This window comes from Salmo salar, chromosome 11 (genome assembly GCF_965601325.2).
Source record: "Salmo salar chromosome 11, fSalSal1, whole genome shotgun sequence".
NCBI classification, from domain to species: domain Eukaryota; kingdom Metazoa; phylum Chordata; class Actinopteri; order Salmoniformes; family Salmonidae; genus Salmo; species Salmo salar.
Window position 1 is genome coordinate 19,248,947 of NC_138301.1, and position 27,093 is coordinate 19,276,039.

At 43.2% G+C, this 27,093-nt stretch overlaps 1 protein-coding gene across 2 annotated transcripts; it reads right to left on the bottom strand.

Annotated features, from left to right (window-relative positions):
* LOC106562099 (inositol 1,4,5-triphosphate receptor associated 1) lies at positions 1 to 25,127 on the bottom strand. Of its 2 annotated transcripts, none has more exons than XM_045689122.2 (24): positions 25,037 to 25,127; positions 19,096 to 19,222; positions 18,641 to 18,800; positions 17,984 to 18,245; positions 12,138 to 12,350; positions 9,913 to 10,031; positions 9,630 to 9,691; positions 8,949 to 9,122; positions 8,341 to 8,418; positions 8,176 to 8,222; positions 8,025 to 8,081; positions 7,262 to 7,759; positions 6,946 to 7,024; positions 6,214 to 6,340; positions 6,078 to 6,108; positions 5,160 to 5,300; positions 4,929 to 5,060; positions 4,105 to 4,258; positions 3,957 to 4,006; positions 3,593 to 3,745; positions 3,395 to 3,459; positions 2,528 to 2,647; positions 2,127 to 2,264; positions 1 to 2,003 (listed from the first exon to the last, which is right to left on the bottom strand). In XM_045689122.2, exons 5-24 carry the CDS (start codon positions 12,207 to 12,209, stop codon positions 1,757 to 1,759), a joined length of 2,544 nt encoding a protein of 847 aa, XP_045545078.2. In that variant the 5' UTR covers positions 12,210 to 12,350; positions 17,984 to 18,245; positions 18,641 to 18,800; positions 19,096 to 19,222; positions 25,037 to 25,127; the 3' UTR covers positions 1 to 1,756. The 2 variants fall into 2 exon arrangements, with proteins under 2 accessions (XP_045545078.2, XP_082813908.1); XM_082957782.1 differs by lacking the exon at positions 25,037 to 25,127 and adding an exon at positions 23,592 to 23,900.
* Positions 25,128 to 27,093: the final 1,966 nt, after the last annotated feature.

Genomic DNA, 27,093 nt, shown 5'->3' on the forward strand with positions numbered 1-27,093 from the left:
TGGGAGTTTTAAGGCACCTTTATTTCAAGGCGAAGATGACACAACAGAAAATCCTGGCACACAAGTGCGAAGAAGATAAAACATTTCTCATGCTGTCTAAAAGTGCTCTCGTACATGAAGGAAATCTTTCAGTGCTCGGAGGACGCAAACCATAACAGTAACGATACATACAAACAAGAACCATCAGCTGCTAAATATTGCACTTGAGGAACTACTTTGGAATGTGCTTATATTATAGATTTTCCAAAAAAGTATCTGCTTAAATACCACAAATATAGATATTTTACTTAAAAAACAAAACAAAAAAAACATCTCTTTAAATATCTCTGTAAATCTCTTCAGGGGATGTCCGCTTACTGGACCTGAGAGAATGAACATAAAAGTAACAGAGTGGTAGATGAATGTACATTAGTCTACTGTGACATTTGTCTTAGGGAACTCATCATGAATCATCCATTTTCGCCCAAGGGGCCACATTCAGTCCTCCAGGATGACATTCAGAGTAGGACAAGGAAAAATAACAACACATTGTGAATATACACAGTGAGGTCCAAAAGTATTTGCACAATGACAAATATATATTTTTGGGGGGCTCTGTACTTCAGCACTTTGGATTTCAAATGATAAAGACTATAAAGTGCAAACTGTCAGCTTTAGTTTGAGGGTATTTTCATCCATATCGGGTGAATCGTTTAAAAATTACAGGACTTTTTGTGCAAGGTCCCCCCATTTTAGGGAACCAAAACTATTTGGACAAATTCACTTCTATGTGTATTAAAGTAGCCAAAAGTGTAGTATATGGTCCCATATTTATAGCATGCAATGATTACATCAAACTTGTGAATACAAACTTGTTGAATGCATTTGCAGTTTGTGTGTCAGATTATTTTGTGCCGAAGAGAAATGAATGGTAAATAATGTATTCTGTATTTTGGAGTCACTTTTATTGTAAATAAGAGTAGAACATGTTTCTAAACCATATTTAAATTCATGTGGATGCTACCATGATAATTATGAATGATACGGGAACAATGATTCATTCCCCTCCAAAATGCTAACCCTCCCTGTTCATTCTGTTCATTGTGTCATTCAGGATTATCTGTAATCATGGTAGCATCCACATTAAAGTAGAAGTGTTCAGAAAAAGATTATATTCTTATTTACAACTCCAAAATGACACAATACATTATTTACCATTCACAACCAAAACAAACTGTGAATGCATCCAACAGGTTGGTAGAGTCACAAGGCAAATATTACATTTTGAACTTCTTTAATAGACATATAAGTGAATCTGTTCAAATACTTTTGGCTCCCTGAAATGGGGAGACTACGTACAAAAAGTGCTGTATTTTCTAAACAGTTCACCTGATATGGATAGAAAGGCCCTCATATTAAAGCTGACAGTCTGCATTTTCACCTAATAGTCATTGTATCATTTCAAATCCGAATCCGAAGTCACTGTAGATAAGAACATATTTCATCACACTATTATACTTGGCCCCCTAAGCAACAATCATATATCACCATCAGAAACACTCAGGCAGCTTTCCTAACACAACATAAATATGCCTTGATAAAGTTTATGATCATTAGAAGGCTTATCCTCTGAAACCAATAAAAAACTAAATAAACGCTCCCAAAGATACATCCCCCAAACCCTAGATCTTCAAAACCCTATATTCAAGTTCAGCTCTTGATGTATCATGGGAAAAAAGAGTCTATGGACTGAGAGAAGTATGAGACATGCTCTTTGTTATTCTGCAGTGGGATTCTTTGGCTGTACTCCTACATTCAGTCCAAAGATCTTCTTCTTGCCCTGGACCATGGCTTTTTCTGCCGACATGTCCCCATGGTTGTTATAGCGATCACTAAAGTATGTGAAAACACTGACGGCCAGAAACGTGACCAGGAACAACGTCAAAACAATCCAGAGAAGTCGGTTACGACGGAAAATCTTGGGGCAAAGCCGGTCAAGGACAACTAGGACCTCTTCAACCTTACTGTAAAGGCGAAATTGAGAGGTGATTCAGAACAATTCAAGGTATACACCCAGTCATTATACAGTGGCTAGTATAACTACATCATCATTTATTTACAATTGATCTACATAAAGTGAAAATTACCTGTTGAACTTTTCTTTTCTGCTGACTTCTTTTCTTTCATCCTTCTTTTCTGGCTTTTCCTCTACCTTCTCCTCCTCCTCTTCCTCCTCCTCCTCCACCTCTTTGACTTCTTTACTTCTCTTCAGTCCCTCTTGGTAGCTGTATTTGGAACATTACACTTGTTTTCTCATCAAAGGCACATGAGCTGAACGTAGAGGAAGTAGCATAAGGCAGCAGAGGCACATTACATATAAAATACTTCACTTTATTGCAATGCTGACTGTACTGAATGTACTGTAATATTTTGTTGATTCTTCATAGTATTATGTACTGACACTATTCTGTCAGTGTGCACAGGGTGTGTGACTATGGGTATGTGTGTGGGTGGTCAGGGTGAGCAGGTACATAGAAAAGGGCCTCACCCTTTATTGTAGGCCTCCTCCTCGATCTTTGCCTTGATCTCTGATCTGATCTCCTCTAGGTTGACGGAGGGCTTGGCTGGGGCAGATGGCTCAGCTTCCTGCTCTGCCACACTCTTTCCACTGCATTGTTTCATAGCGGAAAGAACACATAGAACATTTTACCAACAGATATTATGATGAGAAAGAGGAGTGCATCATGGTCATTAGGCTTTCCATCATAACACTGTGGCCTTGTGTTAATGGACAGGCTGGAACGCAGTTGAATGGCAGCGTGCGTGGATGGCACCATCACTGCCAGGCAAGCTTGCATAAACACCAAAAGTACAAAGGCAGAATGTGTACATGGGGACTCTTAAAACGTCCCTGGCTTTTACTGAGCAGGCACTTGATACAATTGTTATTGTCTCTCTCGCTCCGAGAGATCCTGAGATTTTGGCATGGGGCGAACTAAGAAAGCACACCACTTGAATGGTCTCTCTCTCTCAGACTCCCCTTATTACTAAACCATGGCTGGAGTCTCTGGCCTGGCTTTTGTCAAACTCCCCAGCCCAAATGTTTAGATTACATCTCAGAATATCCCATCAGCCAGTTGCAGTTGGGTTTTTATGGAATGTTGCACAGTTATTTTGGGTGCATAGACAATCTGGGAGTTGCATAAGGGTAGTGCAGTTATCTGCTGTATATGGCCCCTGGTATCCGGATGGCAATGATTAATCAAGCTACTTCCTGAAGGTCAAGTACACAAGGCAAAGATTCTGATACAGCACAAGATGTCTTCTGATAAGGGTGTACATATATTAAGGCCCCGCATCGCCCATTGTGGGTATGCATTAGGTGAAAATTATGACAGAGGATGGAGGAACATACCTCTCAGCTATAGCTGGCTGTGTGGGCTCAGTGGGAAAGTTGCTTTTCATACTGTTGGCTTCACACTGTAATTAACAAGATCAAACAATATGCATGTAGACGAAGCAGACTGATAATATCCTGTCTATTTAAGTTTACCTCTTAATCATTTGGTCAGGTTGACAGGCTGAGAAGGCTGTGATTGGGTAGAAAACATACCAGGACAGGAAGTGCTTGGCCCATGGTGGGTTGGGGGCTGGGTCCCATGGCAACGCTGGGGCCGGGTCCTGCCATGACCGGGGTCTGACCAGGGATGTTCAGGAGGTTAAATTTGGGGACCACCGCAACACTGACCCTCCGTCTGGGCAAAGCCTGATAAGGAACAATTGGAAAGGAGAGAGAGAGGGTGAGAGAAAGAGGGGAGAAGAAAAGAGAGGGAGAGTTCAGTTGGGGGGGGATTATCCTTAAAGATATATGGTCTATCACATTGAGAACTGTCACCCTGATGTAACCAGTCAAATCCAGTGCATACTGTCAACAACAAACCCAGTGGAAACACTCTGTTCAACACTACAGCACCAACCTTTCCCAGGGTCAGGGACATGGATCTGGATGGCCGTGGGACTCCATCATCTAACCAAAGAACACAGGAGAACACAGTTTAAGTCAATCAACATTTTGCAACAACTCGCCCTTCATGCACTGGAGATAAAGGCTTTGTGCAGGTGTACCTCCAGTGTCTATGGATCCTCCATAGCAGCGACTGGAGTTCTGGTTGGCCAGCTTCTTGAACTCCATCAGCTCAGCGTGGTCCTTCTCATAGGTCCTCTTCAGATTCTCCACGTACTGCATCATCACCTCTGTGGCCTTGTTCATACGTTTCTCCTGTCACACACAGGGTTCCAAAAGGGTTCTTCGGCTGTCCCCATAGGAGAACCCTTTTGGGTTCCATGTAGAACCCTCTGTGGAAAGGGTTTTACTTGGAACACAAAAGGGTTCTACCTGGAACCTAAAAGGGTTCTTTAAAGGGTTCTCCTATAGGGACAGACAAAGAACCCTTTTAGGTTCTAGATAGCACCTTTTGTTCTAAGAGTGCAGCAACAGCAGGGTCATTACTGTCTATGGGCAGGAGAGTTAACCATACAGCCACAGCAGAGAGAGAGAGAGAATATCATTTTGAGAGGGACTCCAACACTGTGGAAAGCCATCATCATGTCAGGTCTGGGGTCAGGTCTCGAACAGCAGCAATGTGTTGTTAGTCTATAAATCACAAAGGACATACCCCTGAGTCCTTCCCTAGTCATTTATTGGAGTTGGCTTTGGTGTGACCTGAGGGAAAGCATAACAGACTAAATCTTTCACAAACATATCTTATTTGAAAAAAACTAAAAACATACCCATGCCCCTGAAAGTCTTTTTCTCATGACAGTGGAGCATGGAAAAGTTTTTTCACTTTCACTCAATGTTTTCTTCTCTCATTCAGGGGTTTCCTCGAATCATTAGTGTACCCTGTGGATGGCCCATCCTATCCTATCCTATGCCTGCGTTCCAGTACCTGTCTGACTGCTCCAACCATCTCAGCTCTGCTGGAGAGCCTGGTGGCCAGACGGTGCAGTACTGCTACTGTCTCTATGAGGCACTGGTAGGACTCCCGCTGCTCCATGTTACTCCACTGTGGTGCCGTGCACTGAGGAGGCAACAGCAACAAAACAAAGGGCCTTGATAAATGAAAGTGAATCACAACTAATTTCATATCCTGTATTATCATGGCCTACTAAATGCTGACCTTCAGAGAGCCTTTGAATTCTTCTAGTTCCTTCTCCGTGTTTTCCTCGGTCAGGGTCCGCTCCCGCTCCGCCTGTTTCAGCCGTGTCTCCAGAGTGTAGTTGTCATTCCGGAACGCCAGCGACAGTTGAACAAACGCGTTCTGTGGGGAGGATATGACTGTGTTTAATGTTCATGAAAGGGTCACCAGGGACACATTAGATTCCATTATTAAGGACTGAGACACTCACTGGACCACCACACAAAGTAGATCAGAGGGGGCAGGTCAATTAATGTGCTGCCCAAGAAAACATGAATACGGTATGGGACTGAATAAACACATGTGACACTGAAGATCCTTGATAACATGTTAACATAACATAACTGTTATGATAGCAATGTACAGTATGTGGTAATGTAAAGCACAACTACACCAGCTGGCTACCCAGCTGCCATATAGAACTACATCAGCTGGCTACCCAGCAACTAGCCAGTATGTTGACAGTGCTGCTTGCTACCAGGCCTGAGATGAGCCTATAACATGCAGCGATGCTGACAGATGAACTCCTGGTGCCATGCTGTCATGATCGAAGGGTCTCTGCTGCAGCATTCCAAACATTGTCCCAGAGTACTGAGGCAAGTGTTGAGAGGTAATCAGTGACCTCGACTGTCCTAGTGCACAACATGTATCCCCCTGGGAGGGACAGGCGTCTGGGCAGGCGGGGCTAAAGCCTAGTCCAAGTGCTCTGCAGTCAAACAACACAGCCATGTTTGCATTTTCTCCTTAGAGTCAGGAAATTGAGGCTCCCATTAGTCTCAATCATTGGTAGAGACTAGGGGCTTCCTGTACTTTACATTCATGAGGCCACAGACAGAGGGAGAACATGCACTATAAAACTGGTTACTACTGTATAATACCCTTTCCAGAGGAGATACTCACCTCAACTTCTTTTTCGGTGAGTGGAGGTGCACTGCAATAGAATCAAAGAGGAAATATAGGTTCAGTATGTAAGTAGAAAGACCAAAATATATGGTAAAAGGTCATTCCATGTCAGTCTAAATACTGTGATACCCACCAGCCTGGTAGCCCCCTGTGCAGTTTGAGTTTCCTCAGCATGATGTCTGAGATGTTGGGCATGGCATCTGACTTCTCTTTAGCCTCCTCATCAGTAGGAGACCCTGCAGTGGGCAGAAGAGAGGGACCTGGCCACACACACAGACACACACACAGAAGACCATTAGATAGTGACAACGTGGCTATCTGGTCTCTAAGGGAAAACCTAATTTATTTAAATAATCAGATTACTATTTTGATAATCGACCTACTTCTGAACAACATTGTACTGCAATATTCTTAGATCACAAACTATTTCACTGATGTCTTTTCAATGTTTTGGCAAACCAATATTAGCTGACCGGGTTCTCTCATGTTAGCTGACCGGGTTCTCTCACTCACACCATCTGCTGGTGCAAACTTAAAATAACATTTCAGGTTGCCAATAAATTGCAGCTCTGTGCCAAACTTAGAACAGAACATGCCCTCAGTTCTAAGGAAAATCTCTCGGGGTCAGTAAGGACTAGCATCCTGTGACATTGCTGGGAGCCTTAACTCCTTTCCCCCTCACTAGATAAAAGTCTACTGTCCACTCCAATGGTCTGTTACACAGCACTACACACAGCACTGTGTCCTCTCCAATGGTCTGTTACACAGCACTACACACAGCACTGTGTCCTCTCCAATGGTCTGTTACACAGCACTACACACAGCACTGTGTCCTCTTCAGGCCAGACACGGGGTAACACAGTACCTCTTTCCTGTTCAGCTGTTTCACTCAAGTCTGCCAACTTTGACCCCACAATGCTTTGGTTCCGCATCAGCTTGTGCTCCTGTATACAGAAGAACAGTGCAAATTTAGATTTTTAAGAGCTTTCATGTTGTAATAACTGTGTCGTACAAAGATGTTTACGAGACCAAAATATTACAAGAACAAAACATTCTCTCTCATGATTTTAGCATTTGCCAAAAGGCTCTTAAATTCCCAAAACATGCAATAAATGTCACATTAATGCTATCAGGTGAAACTCAAGGGATGAGCCCCAGTAGTTAAAAGGCTCCCATTGTACCTCTCTTATTTTGGACAGTTTCTGCACATTGACAGGCTGTACAGGGAAGTCCTTGTACCCAGAGGACTTGAGCAGGGCATCCCGGGTCTTGTCTTGAAAGGAGAAGGTTTCCTCGTTTGTAGAGGGGAGACTTGGTGCCCCATTTCTGGCGTTGAGAGTTCCAACAGTGTCCCAGGACACAGCTCTCATGAGGGGAGGAAAGGCCCCGATGGTCTTGATCTCTGCCGTGCAGGGGGCCTGCTGAGTGGGGGGCCGAGGGACAGGCTTGGCCACCCCAGTAGCAGGGGCCTGGTTGGGGGCTCGAACCAGACCCTCCTCTGGCTTATTGACTAGTACTGGTGCTGGGCAATTCTTAGCTGTTACCCGGGGGTCAAAGTTCTCCTTCTGGCCCCCACTGGGCTCCCTGGGGGGTGGGGGAACAGAGTAGCGGGGAGCCAGGGTGCCTGAGGACACCTTACGCTTCTCATTGGGCTTCCAGTCCACCAACCTCCTGGTGCTCTAAAAACAGCAACATCACAATTCTTTAAACACTGTCAATTCAGGAGAAACAAATTGGATTTTCTTGGAGAGGGGGCGCAAGAATGTCAACATTTACAATTTTCTACCGTAAATGAATTATTGTATCCAACATAGCTATGAGCATAGGTATTCTGCAGTGTAAACTCATGAGGGTTTTACTAACTACGTATTGCATTTTCATGTATGACTAACTGTTCCAGGGTGCCACTTGAGAATGAGAGTGGTGGTGAGAGTGCTGTGCTACCTCATGCTCCGGTGTACTGGTATCAGCCTGCTCCCTCGCAGACAGAACCTCCAATCGCTGCCAGAGAGGAACACAAAACAACACACATCAACATACTGTTAAAACACCACTACTGAGTGCATCAGAAAAATAGAATTCCAATTGGTCTTACCAGGCTGACAGGCGACGAGGGGGCATAGGTCACCTCTGTGGCTACATCTGAAAGAAAAAGGTTAACAAAAAAAGATGTATAATTGAATGTATTTTTATGCAGGGCTTTTCATGCTCTCCAGCAAAGAGAGTGAATATTCTCTAACTGACAGAAAGATGGACGTACCTATTTGAGGGGCTGTGATAAGAGAGCTGCTTCTGGACGGTACAGGTGAGGAGGATGGTGTGTGGTTAGGAGAAAGACCTGTGGATAAAACATACACATGTGTTTTATGTTTGGACAATGAAAGTACAGTATACTGCATCAGCATCGCATTCCAGATAACAGCGCAACATAAAAACTATAGTTATTGGGACATTTGATATCTGCTACTGTAGTCTGTTACGTGAGGGAAGACTGGACTTATCTGGCGTGCATTCAGAATGCTGCAAGACGAAGGCATGAGGGCACGTACGTGATGTTCAGATAACTCCGGAAGTCAAGATAGAAACATACAGCAATTACAATGACTCACTTACGCAATTCAGCTAGCAGACCTGAGGGTTTGTTGGCTGCTCATTGTATTTCATAACCAGTGTTAAGAGTCAAAATATTGTTAAACCAAATCTGCACTCCACCAGCTGATTAAATCTCTTCTGTGTAAATAGTGTTCTTAAACTGAATAGCTTAATACTTACATACTGTATACTGTACAGTAAGACTTAGCGTAAAGTACTTTTATATTTCCCTGTTTCACTTGTATACCAGTTTGTAAACCAGTGAGTGTCTCTCACCTGTGGGGGATTCAGAGAGGCTGCAGGTGGACTTTCGGCCCCTGCGGCTCAGGAAGCGGTCGCTGACTTTCTTGGCCTCCTGCAGTAGCACCAGGTTCTTCTGACGGTCCTCCTCCGAGAGCTGCAGCTCAGGAAGATGGTCTTTCACCAGGTCTATCACATTGCCTGTACTGTCTGAGAAGGACACACACACACACACACACACACACACACACACACACACACACACACACACACACACACACACACACACACACACACACACACACACACACACACACACACACACACACACACACACACACACACACACACACACACACACACACACACCAGAGTTGTAATTAAAACACAAACAGAGACAATAAGAGACAAATGGCAACAACCAATAGTATTCTCTCTGAGCTCAGCACAGAGCAACAAGCCAACATCAATAGTAATCAAAGCAGAAGCATCCCGGGGCTGAGAGCTTTGGCTCTGCTTTTCTAAGGACAAAGAGCTCCAGTTCTCTATGTTGTCAGACACTGATGACCAAACTGATACATTTCAATAGTTGGAATTAAATTAGCCATACAATGTTATGAAGAAAAAAATCAGAATGGAACTTTTTGAATAATGGACTTATGTAAGTTTTGTTAACATGAGGCTATATTTAGCCTTTAAGTATTTGACTGTACCCACCGACTGTAGTGATGGGTCCTCCCGGGACGTTTCGGGACAAGCGAGGTCTGGGACTGTGTGGTCTGGGAAAGAGAAACGTTTCAAATTAACAGACGCTGTGTTCTTACGACGCAGTCTTTATTTACATTTAGCTACTCTAAACACTTGAAGAAGGATGGATTTTCTTTTCTAGAAATATCTCGATGCTGGCTTGGTTAAAGTGGCACATTTTTCAAGAGGTGGATTGCTCTCAATCCTTCTTGACATGAACAGTCCTGTTGTCAGGATGAAATAACACATGTACCTGGTCTGTTCCAGAGGACGACCGTCTGCTTGAACCACGGTCACGGTCGCTTGCTTTGGGAAGACAATGGTGGGAGCAGGCATCGCCACGGTAACTGCTCTACTTTCAACTGGTGTATACTAGATGGAAAAATATGTGAGAAACAAAAGGTTTAAAATAAGTTAGGAGAGGTATAACTTTAGTTATGCAGCAAGACCAGAACTAGACTGCATGAAAAAGGTTTTGAGTGGACTTTTGAGGGACCTGGATAACAGAAATGGGATCCTGCCATAGACAATCTAATATTGTCTCTCAAATAGAAGGCAAATTCATAGATATGGATATTGTTACTGCAATGACGTAAATTGGGGGACATTTTCATTTAAATCATTCGAAACAGAAAAGCATGGAAAACAAAGATTACAGAGACATTTGAGTAAACATGTCACCAAATGGCTTGTGTCACTGCAAAGGCATCAACACGTTCTCATGCTCTACCCTTTAACCTTCCTGCTTATGTACACATCTATAAAATCTTGTGTACACACTTTCACAGAGATGTTTGGTGACTTGGTTCCCCAAACTGGAGACTTGCTGTTTTCGTAAACTTGTAATGTTGATATTAATGTGAAGACAGAGCCAAACATACACCTTAATATCTCTCTAGACCCTCCCTGATGTTCACCATGGCTGGGACTGTATGGGGAACATGGTGGAATCAGCAGGGGAAAAAGACACTTCAACTTCAAGGCACAACCATTTCAAAGCACTTTTAAGGGAAAAAATAAATAAACTTGTGGTCCTCTGTTATCGGTGGGTATTTCGGTGAGGCACTTAGCTCTGTTGACTAGCAGGTGGTCCCTGGTTTCCAGCAGCAGCATTTTTAGCTCAGCAGCACAATGTCAACAGCCTGAACATCAGAAACTCTAGACAACGTCCCTCTGGACTAAACACATCCAGAACTCACTGGACCTCAGTATCCCAGGAGAGTGGAAGGACAGAATGAACACTTACTTGAACCATGTGATCTGTAACTAAGTCAACCATGTTAAGTATATTTCCAACATTAAAGGTCAGGCTTATATACCTCGTAAATGTTTTATTTATATCCTAGTATCTAGTTCTATCCTGAGAGAAAAGTATGCAAATAAACAGGGAGGCATTAAATGATACTTCACTGAGACCTTTGACCTGGAAGAGAATGCTAATAAATTATATCCCTATAACAGACTAAAACTGCTGAAAGGCCAGGGCTATTGTTTAATAAAGGAGGATCATTTTATACGGTTGCCATACCCCCAGGTTAGATTACAGAGGCTCATTGCATTCCTCAGTGAAGTCTTATCTAGGCCGTGTTTATGACTGACTGGAACGGATGACAGTGTACTCCTAGGAGGAGTAACTCAGTGGTTCTGGTGAGACAGCCATCCGCTCAACACAAATCTGTTGTGTCGCTACAGTGTAAACCAAACAGCTGTGTATAGCTCCTGACTGTACACAGGCAGCTTTCAGAAAACCTCGACTTTTTGTCTCAAAGAGTTTCAATGGCATGTTTTCTGGGAGACGTACTGGCCTAGGCAAAGCCACATTCAGAGACTCATAAAACATCCAATCTATCCACTGCTCTGTGCAAGTCTACTCAACTAAATAAACATTAGGGTGGGGAGTCACACAGGATCTGAACAGGTGACAGAATAAAACAACGAGAGACAGTTCAGTCTTCAGAGTAGAGCCTAGATCTGGAGTGGTCCATACACACTGTGCTAACCTGTCTTGACCACTAGTGCAGCGCAAATTATCTCATCAACACAACAAACAGGGTAATAAGAAGCACTGAAAAAAAGTTTGTGATCTGGAGAGAAGAGGAAAGAACATCCCGCTCATGATTTTGCTGGGATTAATGACATATTTTCACTGCTGAGCAAAGCTTTGTTCCTGAGTCAAAAATAGAAGTGGGTGAAAAGCAGGGAATCATTGTTACTAAAGATACACACATCCATAACACACTAACATGTATTAGCAATGAATATGTGAGCAACACTATGAGCATAGATATGAGTTAAGCCTAATGCTCATATTGCTCATATGCTATTGTTGCTCACATATTCATTGCAAATCTGTATAGCTTGCCAATACTGAACCTTAGGTTCTAGGTTCAGTATTAATGAGCTAGTGCTATGTATAGCTCTGAGTGCAACATACCACAGCTTTAGAGTGAAGGTTTAATGTAATGCATAGGTACTCACTGTGCTGGGTGAGCTGGAGGAACTATCGAGCTCCTCAGGGGAATCCTCCTCTTCTTCAGGGAGGACGGGCATAACGGGGGGCTGTGGGGCACGGGGTCGTGTCAGGGGGAAAAAAAAGGGGCTCTCAGCTGGAATGGGTTGGGTAGGGGATTCCTCTAACTGCTGTTCAGTCTGAACCCAGGGAAAGCAGTACAACTCGTGGCCCCCTCCTTCCTGGAACCAGAATGATATGCATGCAAGCAGGAAGTCACACAGGAACAAGTGAGAATACACAGCCTCTGATAGCTTTTAACTATTAGGGAAACCACAAAGAAGCATGACGCTTCCTCAAATAGGATAAGTGTATAGAACATTTGCCTATGAATGGGTGTGCCAACTGGTGGTGGCTCTGTCTGTTTGAATGTTGATGTTGGAAGACAAAACCTATGATATCATAAGGAAAGGGCCTTGTAGACATACATTCAAAGTCTGTAAATAGTATTGCAGTTGCACTACTCTGGTCATCTCCATGTTAAAGGACCAACATGTGAAGTTTATAGGAGCATATCACATTTGATGTCAAATGAAAGCTAAGTCTATATTTTTGGGACATGAAGGCATAGATTTTTCAATCATTTTCCATTCTAAAAATGTGGCATAAGTAAGGTTTTGATTTGTGGATAAACAGATGGAAAAGGGGTCTTAGAAATCATCTACCAGAAAAGTCTTAAAAGGTATCGGAAATACATCAAAAACACAATAATGTTGATGTAAAGACCCCTGCTAAGTAATATCAATACTTATATTTAGTTTTGGAGAAATGATTTGCCTTCTGTAAGTTTAAGAAATATTGCCTAGTGTCTTGTCATTATGTTACCAAAAACCCACATATCTATAAGATATTTTCTAATTTCTCTCCCTTATGAGGGAGGATAATGACATTTCACAGAAATAACAAGTAAAGGTAGACCTAGCAATTAGTTATAGTGTTTCTACTGATAAAAATGTTGTTTAAGAATTATTAAGTGATTAAAATGCATCACTCTGTTACCAAATTGGTAACAGAGTGATTGAAAAATCTGCAACATAATGACTGCAATTGAATTCGCCACAATGGAAAATCATAGTAGTCACAAACCACAGTTGCAGTACAGCACAGTAAAGTACAGTAGAGCACAGTAGAGTAGAGTACATTATAATGTACTGTGCTCTACTGAACTATACTTTACTCTATTTGTATTTTCTTTACTGTACTGTACTGTACTATACTGAATTCTACTCTACTGTGCTGTACGATGTCCAAACTTGTGAAACATAGACGTCTATGATTGGTACAGAGTTGGTCCGGTCTGGACCAATAATAGCCAGTGTGTAGAATAATAGCAAAACATGCAAAGGAGGATATTACATTTTTCTACCTTTGTGTACCTATTCAGGATGTATCACCATGAATATAAATGACATTCATAATTGCATTTCTGTATAGTCCAGATCAAGCACCCATGATGTGATTAGTGTTAGTGTTACCATCATTCTATTACCGGATGTTGATCCATTACTGGGTGTTGATCCAACCAAATATACTGAACAAAAATATAAACGTAACAGGTAAAGTGTTGGTCCCATGTTTCTTGAGCTGAAATAAAAGATCCCAGAAATGTTCCATACAAAAATGGTATTTCTCTCAAATTTTGTGCACAAATGTGTTTACATCCCTGTTAGTGAGCATTTCTCCTTTACCAAGATAATTCATCCACCTGACAGATGTGTCATATCAAGAAGCTGATTAAACAGCATGATCATTACACAGGTGCACCTTGTGCTGGGAACAATAAATGTACAGTTTTGTCACACAACACAATGCCACAGATGTCTCATGTTTTGAGGGAGCGTGCAAAAGGATGCATGCTGACTGCAGGAATGTCCACCAGAGCTGTTGCTAGAGAATTGCATGTTAATTTCTCTACCATAAGCCACCTCTAACGTTGTTTTAGAGAATTTGGTAGTACGTCCAATCGGCCTCACAACCGCAGACCACATGCCAGTCCAGGACATCCACATCTGGCTTCTTCACCTGCGGGATTGTCTGAGAGCAGCCACCCAGACAGCTGAGGAAATTGTGGGTTTGTATAACCAAAGAATTTCTGCACAAACTGTCAGAAACCGTCTCAGGGAAGTTCATCTGCTTGTGTGTTGTCCTCACCAGGCTGTTGCCATGATCGTATCCGACTTCAGTGGGCAAATGTTCACCTTCGATGACCACTGGCACACTGAAGAAGTGTGCTCTTCACAGATGAATCCCGGTTTCAACTGTACCGGGCAGATGGCAGACAACGTGTATGGCGTCATGTGGGCAAGCGGTTTGCTGAACAGAGTGCCCCATGGTGGCGGTGGGGTTATTGTATGGGCAGGCATACGCTACGGGCAACAAACATAATTGAATTTTATCGACGGCAATTTTAATGCAAAGCGATACCATGACGAGATCTTGAGGCCCATTGTCGTGCCATTCATCCGCCGCCATCACCTCATGTTTCAGCATGATAATGCATCGCCCCATGTCGCAAGGATCTGACCACAATTCTTGGAAGCTGAAAATGTCCCAGCTCTTCCATGGCCTGCATACTCACCAGACATGTCACCCATTGAGCATATTTGACATGCTCTGGATCGATGTGTACGACAGCATGTTCAAGTTCCCGCCAATATCGAGCAACTTCACACAGCCATTGAATTGGAGTGGGACAACATTCCACAGGCCACAATCAACAGCCTGATTAAGTCTGTGCGAAGGAAATGTGTCGCGCTGCATGAGGCAAATGGTGGTCACACCAGATACTGACTGGTTTTCTGATCCACGCCACTACCTTTTTTTTTTAAGGTATCTGTGATGACAGATACATATCTGTATTCCCAGTCATTTTAAATCCATAGATTAGAGCAGTGTTTCCCAACCCTGGTCCTCCATTACCCCCAACAGCACACAGTTTCGTTGTAGCCCTTGACAAACACACCTTATTCAACTCACTGAGGGCTTGATGATTAGTTGACAAGTTGAATCAGGTGTGCTTGTCCATGGTTACAATACAAATGTGTATTGTTGAGGGCCAGGGTTGGGAAACACTGGATTAGAGTCTAATGAATTTATTTCAATTGACTGATTTTCTTTTATGAACTGTAATTCAGTAAAATCTTTGAAATTGTTGCATGTTGCGTTTTTATTTTTGTTCAGTTTAAATTTTTTCAAACTCAAGGTGCCATATCATAGCTAACACCCTATTCTTTCTGCAGACATCTTTCAATTATTTTTGAGTTTTTGGAAAACGTGGTCAAATAAAAAACTGATGGAGATTTTACTGTCATTCTGTTACCAAACTTTGCATCTGCACTGTTCATCTAGTAAATGTGTTTTAGTAACATTTTCAATGGCAATTGTTAAAAGTAGACTTCTGTGTATAGGGGTACGTTAAAGGCTCAGTGTAGTCAAAAACTAGATTTTCTGTGTTTTGATATATATTTCCACACTAAGAGGTTGGACTAATACTGTGAAATTATGAAAATTATAATAATACTCTTTCAGTGTAAGAGCTGTTTGAAAAGGCTGTCTGTACTTTCAGCCTGTTTTGGTGGGATGGAGTTTTGGCCTGCCTGGTGACATCACTAGGCTGTAAATTTGTTAATATTAGACCAATAAGAAAGAGAGTTCCAAACCTCTGCCAATAACAGCTAGTTTTCAGTTTTCCCCTCCCAACTCAGACAACTCCCAGACAATCCTAGCAAAATTCTTGCTTGAGAAATTGCTCTTGCTAAGAAGCTGATTTTTGTTTTCTTTTTGACCATTTTGATTGAAAACAAATCACAATAGCTAGGTTTCCATCCAATGTGCGACAGATTTTCATGCGAATGATCAAAAATCTGCATAAAACAATATGCCCATTTTCCACCAGAGATGTTTCCACCAAACAGACTTTTTGCGGATAAAAGGCTGTGCACGATGTAGTGCACATAAAAATGACTTTTGCCATAAAATTCCCATGCACTGAATGAAAAATACAAGTTAAATGGGTTTCCATCGCATTTTCAACTCTACTGATGGTTTTGTCACAAAAACTATTGTGTTACATAGCAAATGTGACCACTCTGGTCTTGGCACATGTGGTTTAACCAACAGCTCGCAGATACAGTGCGGGTAGGCTACCTACATTATGAGATTATTATGGATAAGAGTGTTATTATTTGTATTTGTCAAATGGCAGCCGAGCATCGATCATCATGTCACATAAATAAGACCCTCAATATTTATTGGAAAGGAGCATCAAGCTCATCACCGTGCACTTTCACCACCCTGTGATGTTTATCAGCATTTATTTCATCTGTAGCTTAATTAACAGCATGCTTCCCAGAGTCATAGTGGGAGGACAACCCAACATATCATCACTTGACTCCAAGTTTACTTCGATATGATGGTTATTATATCAATATTTGCCCATAAATTTCCACCACCATTTTTTAGATAATTAATTTTACCTACACAAAAAGATCTCACCATGTCAAATGAACAAATTGTTTGTCGGCATTTATAAAATTGTAACGGCATTTTATGTTTCCATCAGCCCGGTGGTGACTTTTTTTCATGCGTTAGGTAATTTATCCGAATGAAATGTTTGGATAGAAACGTGGTTAGTAAGGTCCTTAATTGTTATGCAGAAATGATTTGATATTGAGGTAGAAACGGCTGCATTGGGCCTTTAAACTTTGCAAAGTGAAAGAGAGAGTCTCAGCATCACTCTGTTACAATGGAATCGCCCTTCTCTCAAATAACTTGGTTATGATGCAATGAATTATCATTGCAATTTTCCAGATCCAGCACAACTCTCTAGCGGCATATTACTGTAATAACGTATCAGACAAACCATCACACAGACATATCAGCTGCTTCTCTCTAGTGTTAGACCTGACTAACAAGTCCTGCAGCTTCCAGAACAGTGCATAAACAAATGTGACCTTTCTCTCCCCAGAGGTGGGGGCGGATGAGCCAAGTTAATCTGGGAGAACGGGAATCCCAGAGGAACGCATTCTTCCAGCTATTAAAGTTAGATTTACTTAATTCTGAGAATGAACAAAGAAAAACAAGATACCGTTGTCTTGTAACGAATCTAAACATCTACGACAGGCAAATCAAACGTGGAGGCAGCGAGGTAGCACAATGGAGGATGAAAGGTTAGAAGGGTTGCAATTAAATCGTCATAGAGCAAGGTTAGCATGAACTACCATATTTACACTAAAACGAGCATATCTAACCACACAATCATAATCTGATTCTAAAGGGGAAACAAATACAATTATTTATCCTATCCATTTCAACATGCCTATGGAAATAATACTCTGTGAAAATGTCATACAGCAGAGCCAGAATCATCCAAATCAGACATGCCATCAGTCAGAGCTCTGTTGGGGTTGACGGAGGTCACATTCTAACTGGAGTCTCCCTCTCTGAGCCTAATGGTCTTTGCCAGGGCTCACTCCAGGACCCCCTGCTCCATTCTAACCCCACCCAGCCCAGCACCCCCCATCCTGCCCTGCCTCTCTAACCATCAGCCAACCCGTGCCCCCCACAGGAGCAGACAAGCACCACTCACTCTGTTCCTGGGTATGGGAGGGGGTGTTTGTGTAGGAAACCATGGCTTTGGAAGGATGTGTACACCTTAAATGGGTAAAATAACTTGCTTATGTTTTGTCTCTGCCCATTTAGAAGTGTGTGTGAGTGTTATTTTTTAACTACAATGATTTGGGAATCACTCGAGTATTTAATCATAAAAGAGCCTATCGTCATTAAAGATATTAAAAAGTATTCAGTCCTAACTTACTTTATCTGAGCCTGTTATTAAAACCGTCGGTAGATCTCGAGAATGGAAACTCCCACAATGCTCTAGATCACACCCAATATCTGTTGGTTGTAATGTGTTGCTCCTCCCACGATCTTCTGGTTCAGAGGCTTTACTACCACTGTCTCCTGGGTTTGATGGCTGACTTCTCCCACAGTCTCCAGGCGGCAATGCTTGGCCACTCCCACAGTCGCGGGCCTCTGACTGACAGTAGTCACGGCAACTAGGATCCTCCGATCTGAGACTGATCAAACACATCAACACACTGTTCTTTATCCATAATCAACAGTTAAATCTCTCCAAAATCATGTCAAACACAATTATAACCCGTATATCAGCTTGAATATTTGTGATAACTTCCACTGCTTCTTGCTCTGTGAAATACCACCACCTCCTCATTCTAAACCCGGAGGGTGGGCCTTTCCTAACACACTTTATGCAATCTTCTGACAGTTCCCGCTTCCTCCTACGAACATACTGAGTGCCCTTGTATATTATTGGGGCGCTGGTGTGTGACCATGTAAACACTGGCATCCCTGCACAGTCTCACCTTAGCCTAGCTCTTCAGTGTGGGGGGATGTTAATCTAAACACATGCAATATCCTCTTCTTGTAAAAGAGAGAGAATATAAACACTAACCCTGCTACATTCTCCTCAGTGTGAGCGGCAGCATGACTGACACAGGCAGACTGAGGGGGTGTTTCCGGTGGGACGGTAAGAGGAGGTGCACACTCGTACTGGAGGAAGACTTGTGATGGGGACACTGGGGGCGTTTGTGTCTCTGACACTGGGATGAAACCTACAAGAGGGAGGAACCAACACGGTCAGACAGGGAGGTCCCAGTCACACTAACAACATGTTGTAGGCAGAGTAGCAGACGTTTGAAAACAAAACACATTAAAGAAGCAGATGGACAGGAGATAGGAGCAGAAATGACAGGCAAATGAATGGTAGCACTGTATGACCTGCCAAAAGGAAGTGGAAGAAATGTGAGGTGCACATGAGCATTTCGCTGCACCTATTATACCTGCTGTAAACTGTGTATGTGACAAATACATTGGATTTTGATTTGAAGATGACAATGGATCTATTACCTAAAAATGCAGGTGCAGGACCATCACTGCTGGTACTGTTGTGCTTTTGGTCTTGGACAAAGTCAGGACATTGGACTTGGCTTGGTTTGTTGTCATCAGTGCAGGGTGGCTCTGAATCGTCACAGCTCTGACAGAGAGAAAACAACCCTCCATTATCCATTCATGAAGTATGTTGTGTCATCCACACTCATCATCTCCTAGTCCCTACCTATGTTTAGTGTTTCATGGGGCTGTTAGCCGTATCAGATCTAGCCTATTTTGACAGAAAAAAAAGAAAAAGAAGAGAGAGAGAATGCGTCAATGGATTTTTCTGACATGCCGGCAATGAGGGATTCAGTGATATGTGTTCAGTATTCACTAAGCAGAAGGAAAAAACAATAAGCTGTAGAACAGAACACATTCACCCTCTTATCTTTGATCACAAGTAATCCAGAGTGCACATTTCAATGAGGAATGGCTTCCTGAGTCCTGAGTCCAGACACAGTGATTGCTGGTAAATGTCATGACAAACATGGCTAACGTGGCTAGAGGATGCTGGGAACGTGAGGCTAATAGACCCATCCCTCACAAGGGAGGAAGTAGACCGTTTAGTGTTCTCCTAGGAACAAGAGGGATATTTAGACCAGGCCTCAGCAACATGAAAGTACTTATGTTCCTATTGTCTAATTGTTTTTATAGATGTAAAAAGCACATTGTCCACACCCAGGAACAGCAAATGTGAGCTAGAACAAAACCTTGAAAAACAATTTATTTTCAGTTTGATTGACTTAAAATATAACTGGAGTTGCTTGACCCCTTTGTAAGGACATGGCCTTTTATTTTCCATAATCACATTGAGCCAATGAGCCAGGAGAACCGTGTGCCATTCTCTGATAAGAAAAACAAGACCCAACACTGACCAAATTAAATCACTGTCCTGTTATGGCCTTCACAAAACACAATGTCCAGATAGGCCAACTTTCTACAGCTGGAGCTGTGATGAACCACTCATAGACAACACAAAATGCACTCGGGTCTCATGTCTAACATACTACAATAAACAGACAAATGATTTGTCATAAAAGTTAATAACAAGCTGTTATAAATCTCTAGTGTATTGTCAAACATCAGAGAACGCTGCTACTTCCATTAGTGTGAGGGTTTAGTGAGGTCAGGTTCAGTACCGGAGGTCTCCTCCTCATCAAGCCTGCGTATTTACTCCTACACACTTCTATATCTGTACATGATGAAGGAGATGACGTAGAGAGAACACTTTCAAACATAGCTAAGATACTGATAAAACCATGATCTAAAGAACAGTCACACAGTGACAAATAAAGGCAGTCCAGAAAGACTGCTGCACTGTGACTGTGCAACATTGCAAGGGTTTTGACACACTGTAAATGTTTCAAGTAAATATTAATAAGTAACTGGTTCCACAGCTTTTTTTTTTTGATTTACTCAACTTTTCGGTCAAAGCGTTACCTGTACTTAAAAACATGTGTTGGCCCAAACTTAGCTCCAACATTAGGAAACAATGTTTGCTTAAATTGTCTCATATGTTCAACTATAAATTGTTATTTGGGTGGTGTAGCAGGAAGATCAGAATGCCTTGAACCACGAGCTTGTGAGTTCAAATTCCAGGTGAGGACATGTTTGTCAGGCGTGTGCGTACTTGTGGTGAAGTCAGGTGCAGGAGAGCAGAGAATTGTGAACGGGCGCACACTTTATTTCGGCAGGGGAGAGATACAGACGGATGCAGCTGCGTCAAAAAAACTCCAGCCAACAAGGCAAAGTGTAAAGCGCGCAAAACAGTCACAAAACATCAAATGTATAACAACACAAACAGGCTTTGTGAAATAACACAGGAAAAACGCACGCAAGCCTAGTGCGTACAAAAAAACGTAACACACAAACAATTTCACACAAAGACATGAGGGGGAACAGAGGAATAAATACATGTAGTGTGATTGGGGAATGAAAACCAGGTGTGCAGGGAACAAGACAAAACAAATGGATAAATAAAAAATGGAGCGGCAATGGCTAGAAAACCGGTGGCGTCGACCGCCGAACGCCGCCCGAAGAAGGAGAGGAGCCGACTTCGGCGGAAGTCGTCACAGTACCCCCCCTTGACATGCGGCTTCAGCGGCGCACCAACACCGGCCTCGGGGACGACCCGGAGGTCGAGGCGCAGGGCGATCCGGCCGGTGAAACACCCGTAGAAGTTCAGGGTCCAACACATCCGCCACCGGAACCCAGCACCTCTCCTCCGGACCGTACCCCTCCCACTCCACGAGGTACTGAAGGCCCCCCACCCGACGCCTCGAATCCAGGATGGAACGGACAGAGTACGCCGGGTCCCCCTCGATGTCCAGAGGGGGCGGAGGAACCTCCTGCACCTCAGACTCCTGGAGCGGACCAACCACCATGGGTGGCTTCCCATGTCTCCTCCGCGCGCCTGAACCAATCGTCCACCGCAGGAGCCTCGGTCTGACTCTGATGCCACGGTGCCAGAACCGGCTGGTACCCCAATACACACTGAAAGGGGCAGAGCTTAGTGGAGGAGTGGTGGAGCGAGTTCTGCTCCATCTCTGCCCAGGGCACGAATGCCGCCCACTTCCCCGGCCGGTCCTGGCAATAGGACCGCAGAAACCTGCCCACATCCTGGTTTACTCTCTCCACCTGCCCATTACTCTCGGGGTGAAAGGTGAGGCTGATCAAGACCCCCAGACGTTCCATGAACGCCCTCTAGACTCTCGAAGTGAACTGGGGACCTCGATCAGACACTATATCCTCCGGAACCCCGTAGTGCCGGAAGACATGTGTAAACAGGGCCTCCGCGGTTTGTAGGGCCGTAGGGAGACCGGGCAGAGGGAGGAGACGACAGGAAAACGATCCACAACGACCAGGATCGTGGTGTTTCCCTGTGAAGGAGGAAGATCTGTCAGGAAATCCCCCGACAGGTGTGACCAAGGCCGTTGTGGAACGGGTAAGGGATGTAGCTTACCTCTGGGCAGGTGTCTAGGAGCCTTACACTGGGCGCACACCAAGCAGGAGGAAACATAAACCCTCAGGAGAGGAGCCGACTTCAGTGGAAGTCGTGACAATGTTGAACAACAATTACCGTATAAATGAACATACGCAATGCAATCATGTGTGTCAACGTGTGTCAAATATGTAAGTTGAAAACATTGTACTGTATGTTAACAGCACTCTGTGTGTAACTAGTTCTATAGCCTTTTTTAAGGTAAGATGCCCAAATAATACTTTTTTTGTTGAATGAGCATATGGGAAAGTTGAGCACACATCATTTTAAGTTGATCAAGTTGATCAAAGTTTTCTCAAGTTAGAGCTAAGTTTGGACCAACTACTTTTTGTTGTTGTTTAGGTAACACCTGGAACGAAAAGTTGAGTAAACAAACAATATTGTGGACCCAGTTACTTAATAACAATTTATTGAAACAACTAGATTTGTGGGTGTTGTTGTTGTTGTTTTTACAGTGCAAAACTGCAATTTAGAAGCAATGTCCTGGGCTGAGGTAGTTTCTGGAAGTCCACAGTGAGAGTCAATTTCAAAGCAAACAGAGTCGAGTGGGCCAAGCTGAGCTGCAGGAGTCTAAACAGAGACACAATGAGATGAATATTGCAGTGTAATTGAATCACTCTGATTATTTCCTGCCGGGCCCGGGAGTACATCCACGCCTGCAAGGCTCTGTCCACTGGACACACAGGGCCTCTCAGCCTCTCTCTCCCCTGACCAGAGCTATTTTTGGGAACCTCCAGCCTGTCCCCTTTAGCAGGCAGGTCCCTGAGGGCCACAGAGTTACCTCACGGCAAGGCAAAGGGCTGGCCTCGCTGCTCCCTCATGATAAAGTGAGCTGAGCAGAGCGTTCGCCCCGACCCCCTTCTCCCCTGTTACGTAAGCCCTCTCTCTGCCTGTTGCAAGATTTGTTTAAAATTTGGTTATGTAAAGCACAGGGAGTACAGGACCGGCAGAGGAAGTGGTGGTTACACAGCCACCATCCCAGATAACAGGATATGGAGGGAGTGTGAGAAAGATGAGAGATGGATGGGAAGAGATAGAGGGGGAGGCAAGTGAGCTTGTTCAAAATACCAATGCCATTTAGACTATCATGGCTATATACAGTATAGCAAAGAAACAAATAAATCATTAGCATCTGCTGGTCATGCATAGAATCCCAGTATGTGCAACTTTCAACCAAGTCTTGTAATTATTGTTCTCCCTTAGCAAACTATTGCTATCTTCCCAACAAGTGACAGCCTATAGACCCTCAGCAGAGATATGCATATTCCAACAAAGTCATAATAACCCCAAAGTGATCATGAACAGTGCAAATGTTTACATGGCTGTCAACTCGATGTACATAGCCAAAGATACTAATGATAACGTGCATATCATGCAGCTGCAGACTCTCTAATCTCTAAACAAATAAAACGTGCGCACAATACATCATGTCTACCTGTCCACAGAGCAGAGAATAGATCAATAGCTGTACCTGTAACCTCCTGTGAGTGATACCACCTTCACTGCTTAGCTCCGCATAAACTCCACATAAAACACCCGACAGAACCTTCCCTCAGTCAAACTGTAATTCCCAGATTTTTTCACAGAAAATCTAGCTATCCCTGGCTGTCTCTTTTCCTTTCCCCGTCTTTTTTTCCCAGCACCAGCCTCTCTTTCACTCCTGGGAGCTTTGACCATTTAAGGAGAAGGCTCTGTGTGCCTCTCTGGGCTGCTGCTGCTGTGTGTGTACAGCTCTTCTCTAAGGCTGCCGCTCAACTCCACTCAGCCCTGACTGATCACATCTCCTGAATTACACTCCAACTCTGAGCTGAACTCTGAGCTCGTACTCTGCCTGTGAGCGCCACGTTGCTATTTTTTCTCTCTGTGATCATTCTGTGGGGGCAGAGGTCTGACCAGGGAAGGGTAGAGTTTGGACGTGTGTGTGTTTGATCAAAACACCTTATAACTCAAACTATCATTCCTCCATCCCCCACCAGATTGGAGTCTAGGACACGGTTTAGGGTGTAAACAGTCTTCCAAGCAGTCACATAACCTCAGTAAATGAAGGGTGGGTGGGTGGCTCCTACTGAGCCCCTAAAATAAACACACAGACATACACGAACGTACATACTCATGCACATGTACACATCTGCATCCTCTGTTCTCTACATACAGAGGCACACAGACTAAAAAAGCTCTCATGATAAGCTTCTCAAATGTTATGGATTATCTGAGGTCACAAGCTTTTTAAAGGTCATTAATAGACTGTAAGACCATAAGAGACAGTATGAGAAACAAGCGATGCTACACATCACATAAAGTAAGTGGAAGGTGGAACCAGTAACAGCAGACACATTATGGAACCTGTTTACATTTGAAATCAGATCACAACAAAGAGAAAAGGCCTTCTGTTAGTGCGTGATTATTAAATGATCCAATAACGACACAGCTAGCCTGTATCTCACTGTTCTGGGAGCAGCAGTACAGTTTGCTCTAATATGGGCTGACATGCCTCTGCTACAGTGTGAGGATAATTGTTTATCTCAGGTTTGGGTGTTTGAAGCCCAGAAAGGATTAGAGAGAAAAGGAGAAAGGGCTGTAGAAAACATTTTAGATATTCCTCTCGTATTTTACTCAATTAGATCAAAAAGCAAAGTTCCATTCAGAGGCATAGGCTGTCAGCACATGCGGGATCATGCTACTGAACAGATACAGAGAACAAAGAGCCTAGTCATCCAGGTTATAAGACAAACATAATAATGATTCAGGCAGTGAACTGTCATTACACCAGGAAAAACATGAAATCGATCAGAATTGTAGGCAAAGTGGGAAGACGTGTAGTAAAATATGAACTTGCAAATAATATTTCTTCTTTGTTATGTTAGCCTATACAACACCAAGAGTACCAACAACAAAAAATATATATATATCTCTTACCTTGCTGCCACTGTTGCTGCCTCCTCCAGTTCGTGAATAAATGGCACCTGTTTGAACCAAACCAGAGAAAGTGAGAAGGGCTCAATTTGCATCTTACTGGTACTGTACTGTATGTCATGTAAATGAATGCCATTAAAATGCACTAAATTGGGGAGTATTCCTCTGAGGATGACGCACCGATTGAGCTGTCTGTCTAATTGGTGGACCGGACAGTATTTCAGGAAGTCCTCTACCTCACCCCCTACCTCCATTTCTAGGGGCAACAATAACCTGGCAACCAGTTTCATGGGAAGCTTGATCCTCTGGTTGAAAGCACTTGGCCCACGGCAGGCCTATTGTGTCATATCCTTTTGAACCTCTCCTGAAAGACAGTGTCGTTCCGTCATTGCGAACAAACAGAAATCTAAATGACACCAATGCTACATGCTACTTGAAGCATCCTTATCACTGGAAACGTCCTCATGGCTTTCAGATCTAATTACAGAGGGAAATACAATGATCACAAGGATCTAGAATTCATTCATGCTGGGGTCAGTGGCAGGTTGAGAAAAGAAACCACATCACAGCTATCCAACTCCAACAGTGGACAGACAGGAAAACATCCGTTTGCACTTCACGTTGGCAAACCATCTCGGAAGCACTTCATTCTTGTCTAGTATTTATTTTACAACGTCGCCACCAAGAGTTCTCAGGCTCAGAAAAGCATAAATGGTCATAAGAGCCCTTTTGCTTCTGACTATAGTAGAAATGTCACATTTGCTCCTGCCACTGCTGATTTCAGTAAAACAATTTCAATATCTTGTTACATGTGCATGTGAATTGAGCCAATCTCTTGATAGTGACATACACCTGTTCCACAAGTCTTTGCTCGAGTCCTTTAGGTATTTCTCAAGTAAAAACCCATAAACACCTGTACAAGTGATACTGTACATAATGATAGGGCCTACAGTACACTATGTACAATATTGCTTTAGTTTACCGTACTACTAAATACAAATGTTTTGGCACAAAATGTTCAGTATGAGCAAAACATACTTGAATTCTAGTTAATATGTTCTAATAAACACAAGCCCATATTAAACTGCCCTGGTTGGTATGAAACCGATGTGCAGGGGATATAAAATAGCTTTTAGGGTTTTACGGGTAAATCGGAGTAGAGTGACTTAGTAAAATGTAGATAACAAGGTAAACAGACGAAGGCTACTATCCTACAAGCTTATTTCAGGAGATGTTATAGTCAGTGTGTTGGAATACTAGCCTTTTACTAACACCTTAACAGGCCTACATTTGCAAAGTATATTCCAAATATCTTCATTTCCATGCGGGGAGGGCTGGGGGTTCATCCTGTCTTACTGGATGGATTGCATTTGATTTTGAATATCAAGCTAGAGCCGATGCTGGCATCCAGAGCTCCTTTTAGTTCCTTCTGAAGTGAAAGCCGCCAGGAGTCACATCAATTGTGTTAGATGACACACAGCCCACATTCAGAGATATTACATTAGCCTGGTGCTGGCTTTCAGTAGTCCACATATCACATATCCCACCTGCATTGCCTGCAGTACCTACATGCAGTATGTGCCATATTCTATGGTTGTGTGAGAATGCCTGCCAGGTGAGAATGCGTAAGGTAAGTGTCATAATGTTATTTGAGCATCAGAGGATGCTTCTAGCATACTGCTGTTCTCATGGCAGATGCTTCATTTGTTAAGCAAATAGAAGACTTCTCATCACCACAAATAGCCTGGCAGAACAGGGGCAAGGGTCAGGTGATAAACTACACTATACTGTAGAACTAATGTAGTGATCTGATCGCCAACACACTACAAACACTGACCAGTAGGCCTGTTCATACCAAACAACTTCCACTGATCTCCAGCATTCTCAAGATTTTCTAAACTCATCAACTTGACCGAACAATAAACAATAAGGCTGTGACTTTGCATAGATGGACTCTCCTCATGGAGGTCACATGAGCATTGCTCCCTTTCATGTGAACCAAACAGAGCTGGTCTTCCCTCTAGCTGTGAGAGCAAACCACACCAAATGTTCACTGTTTA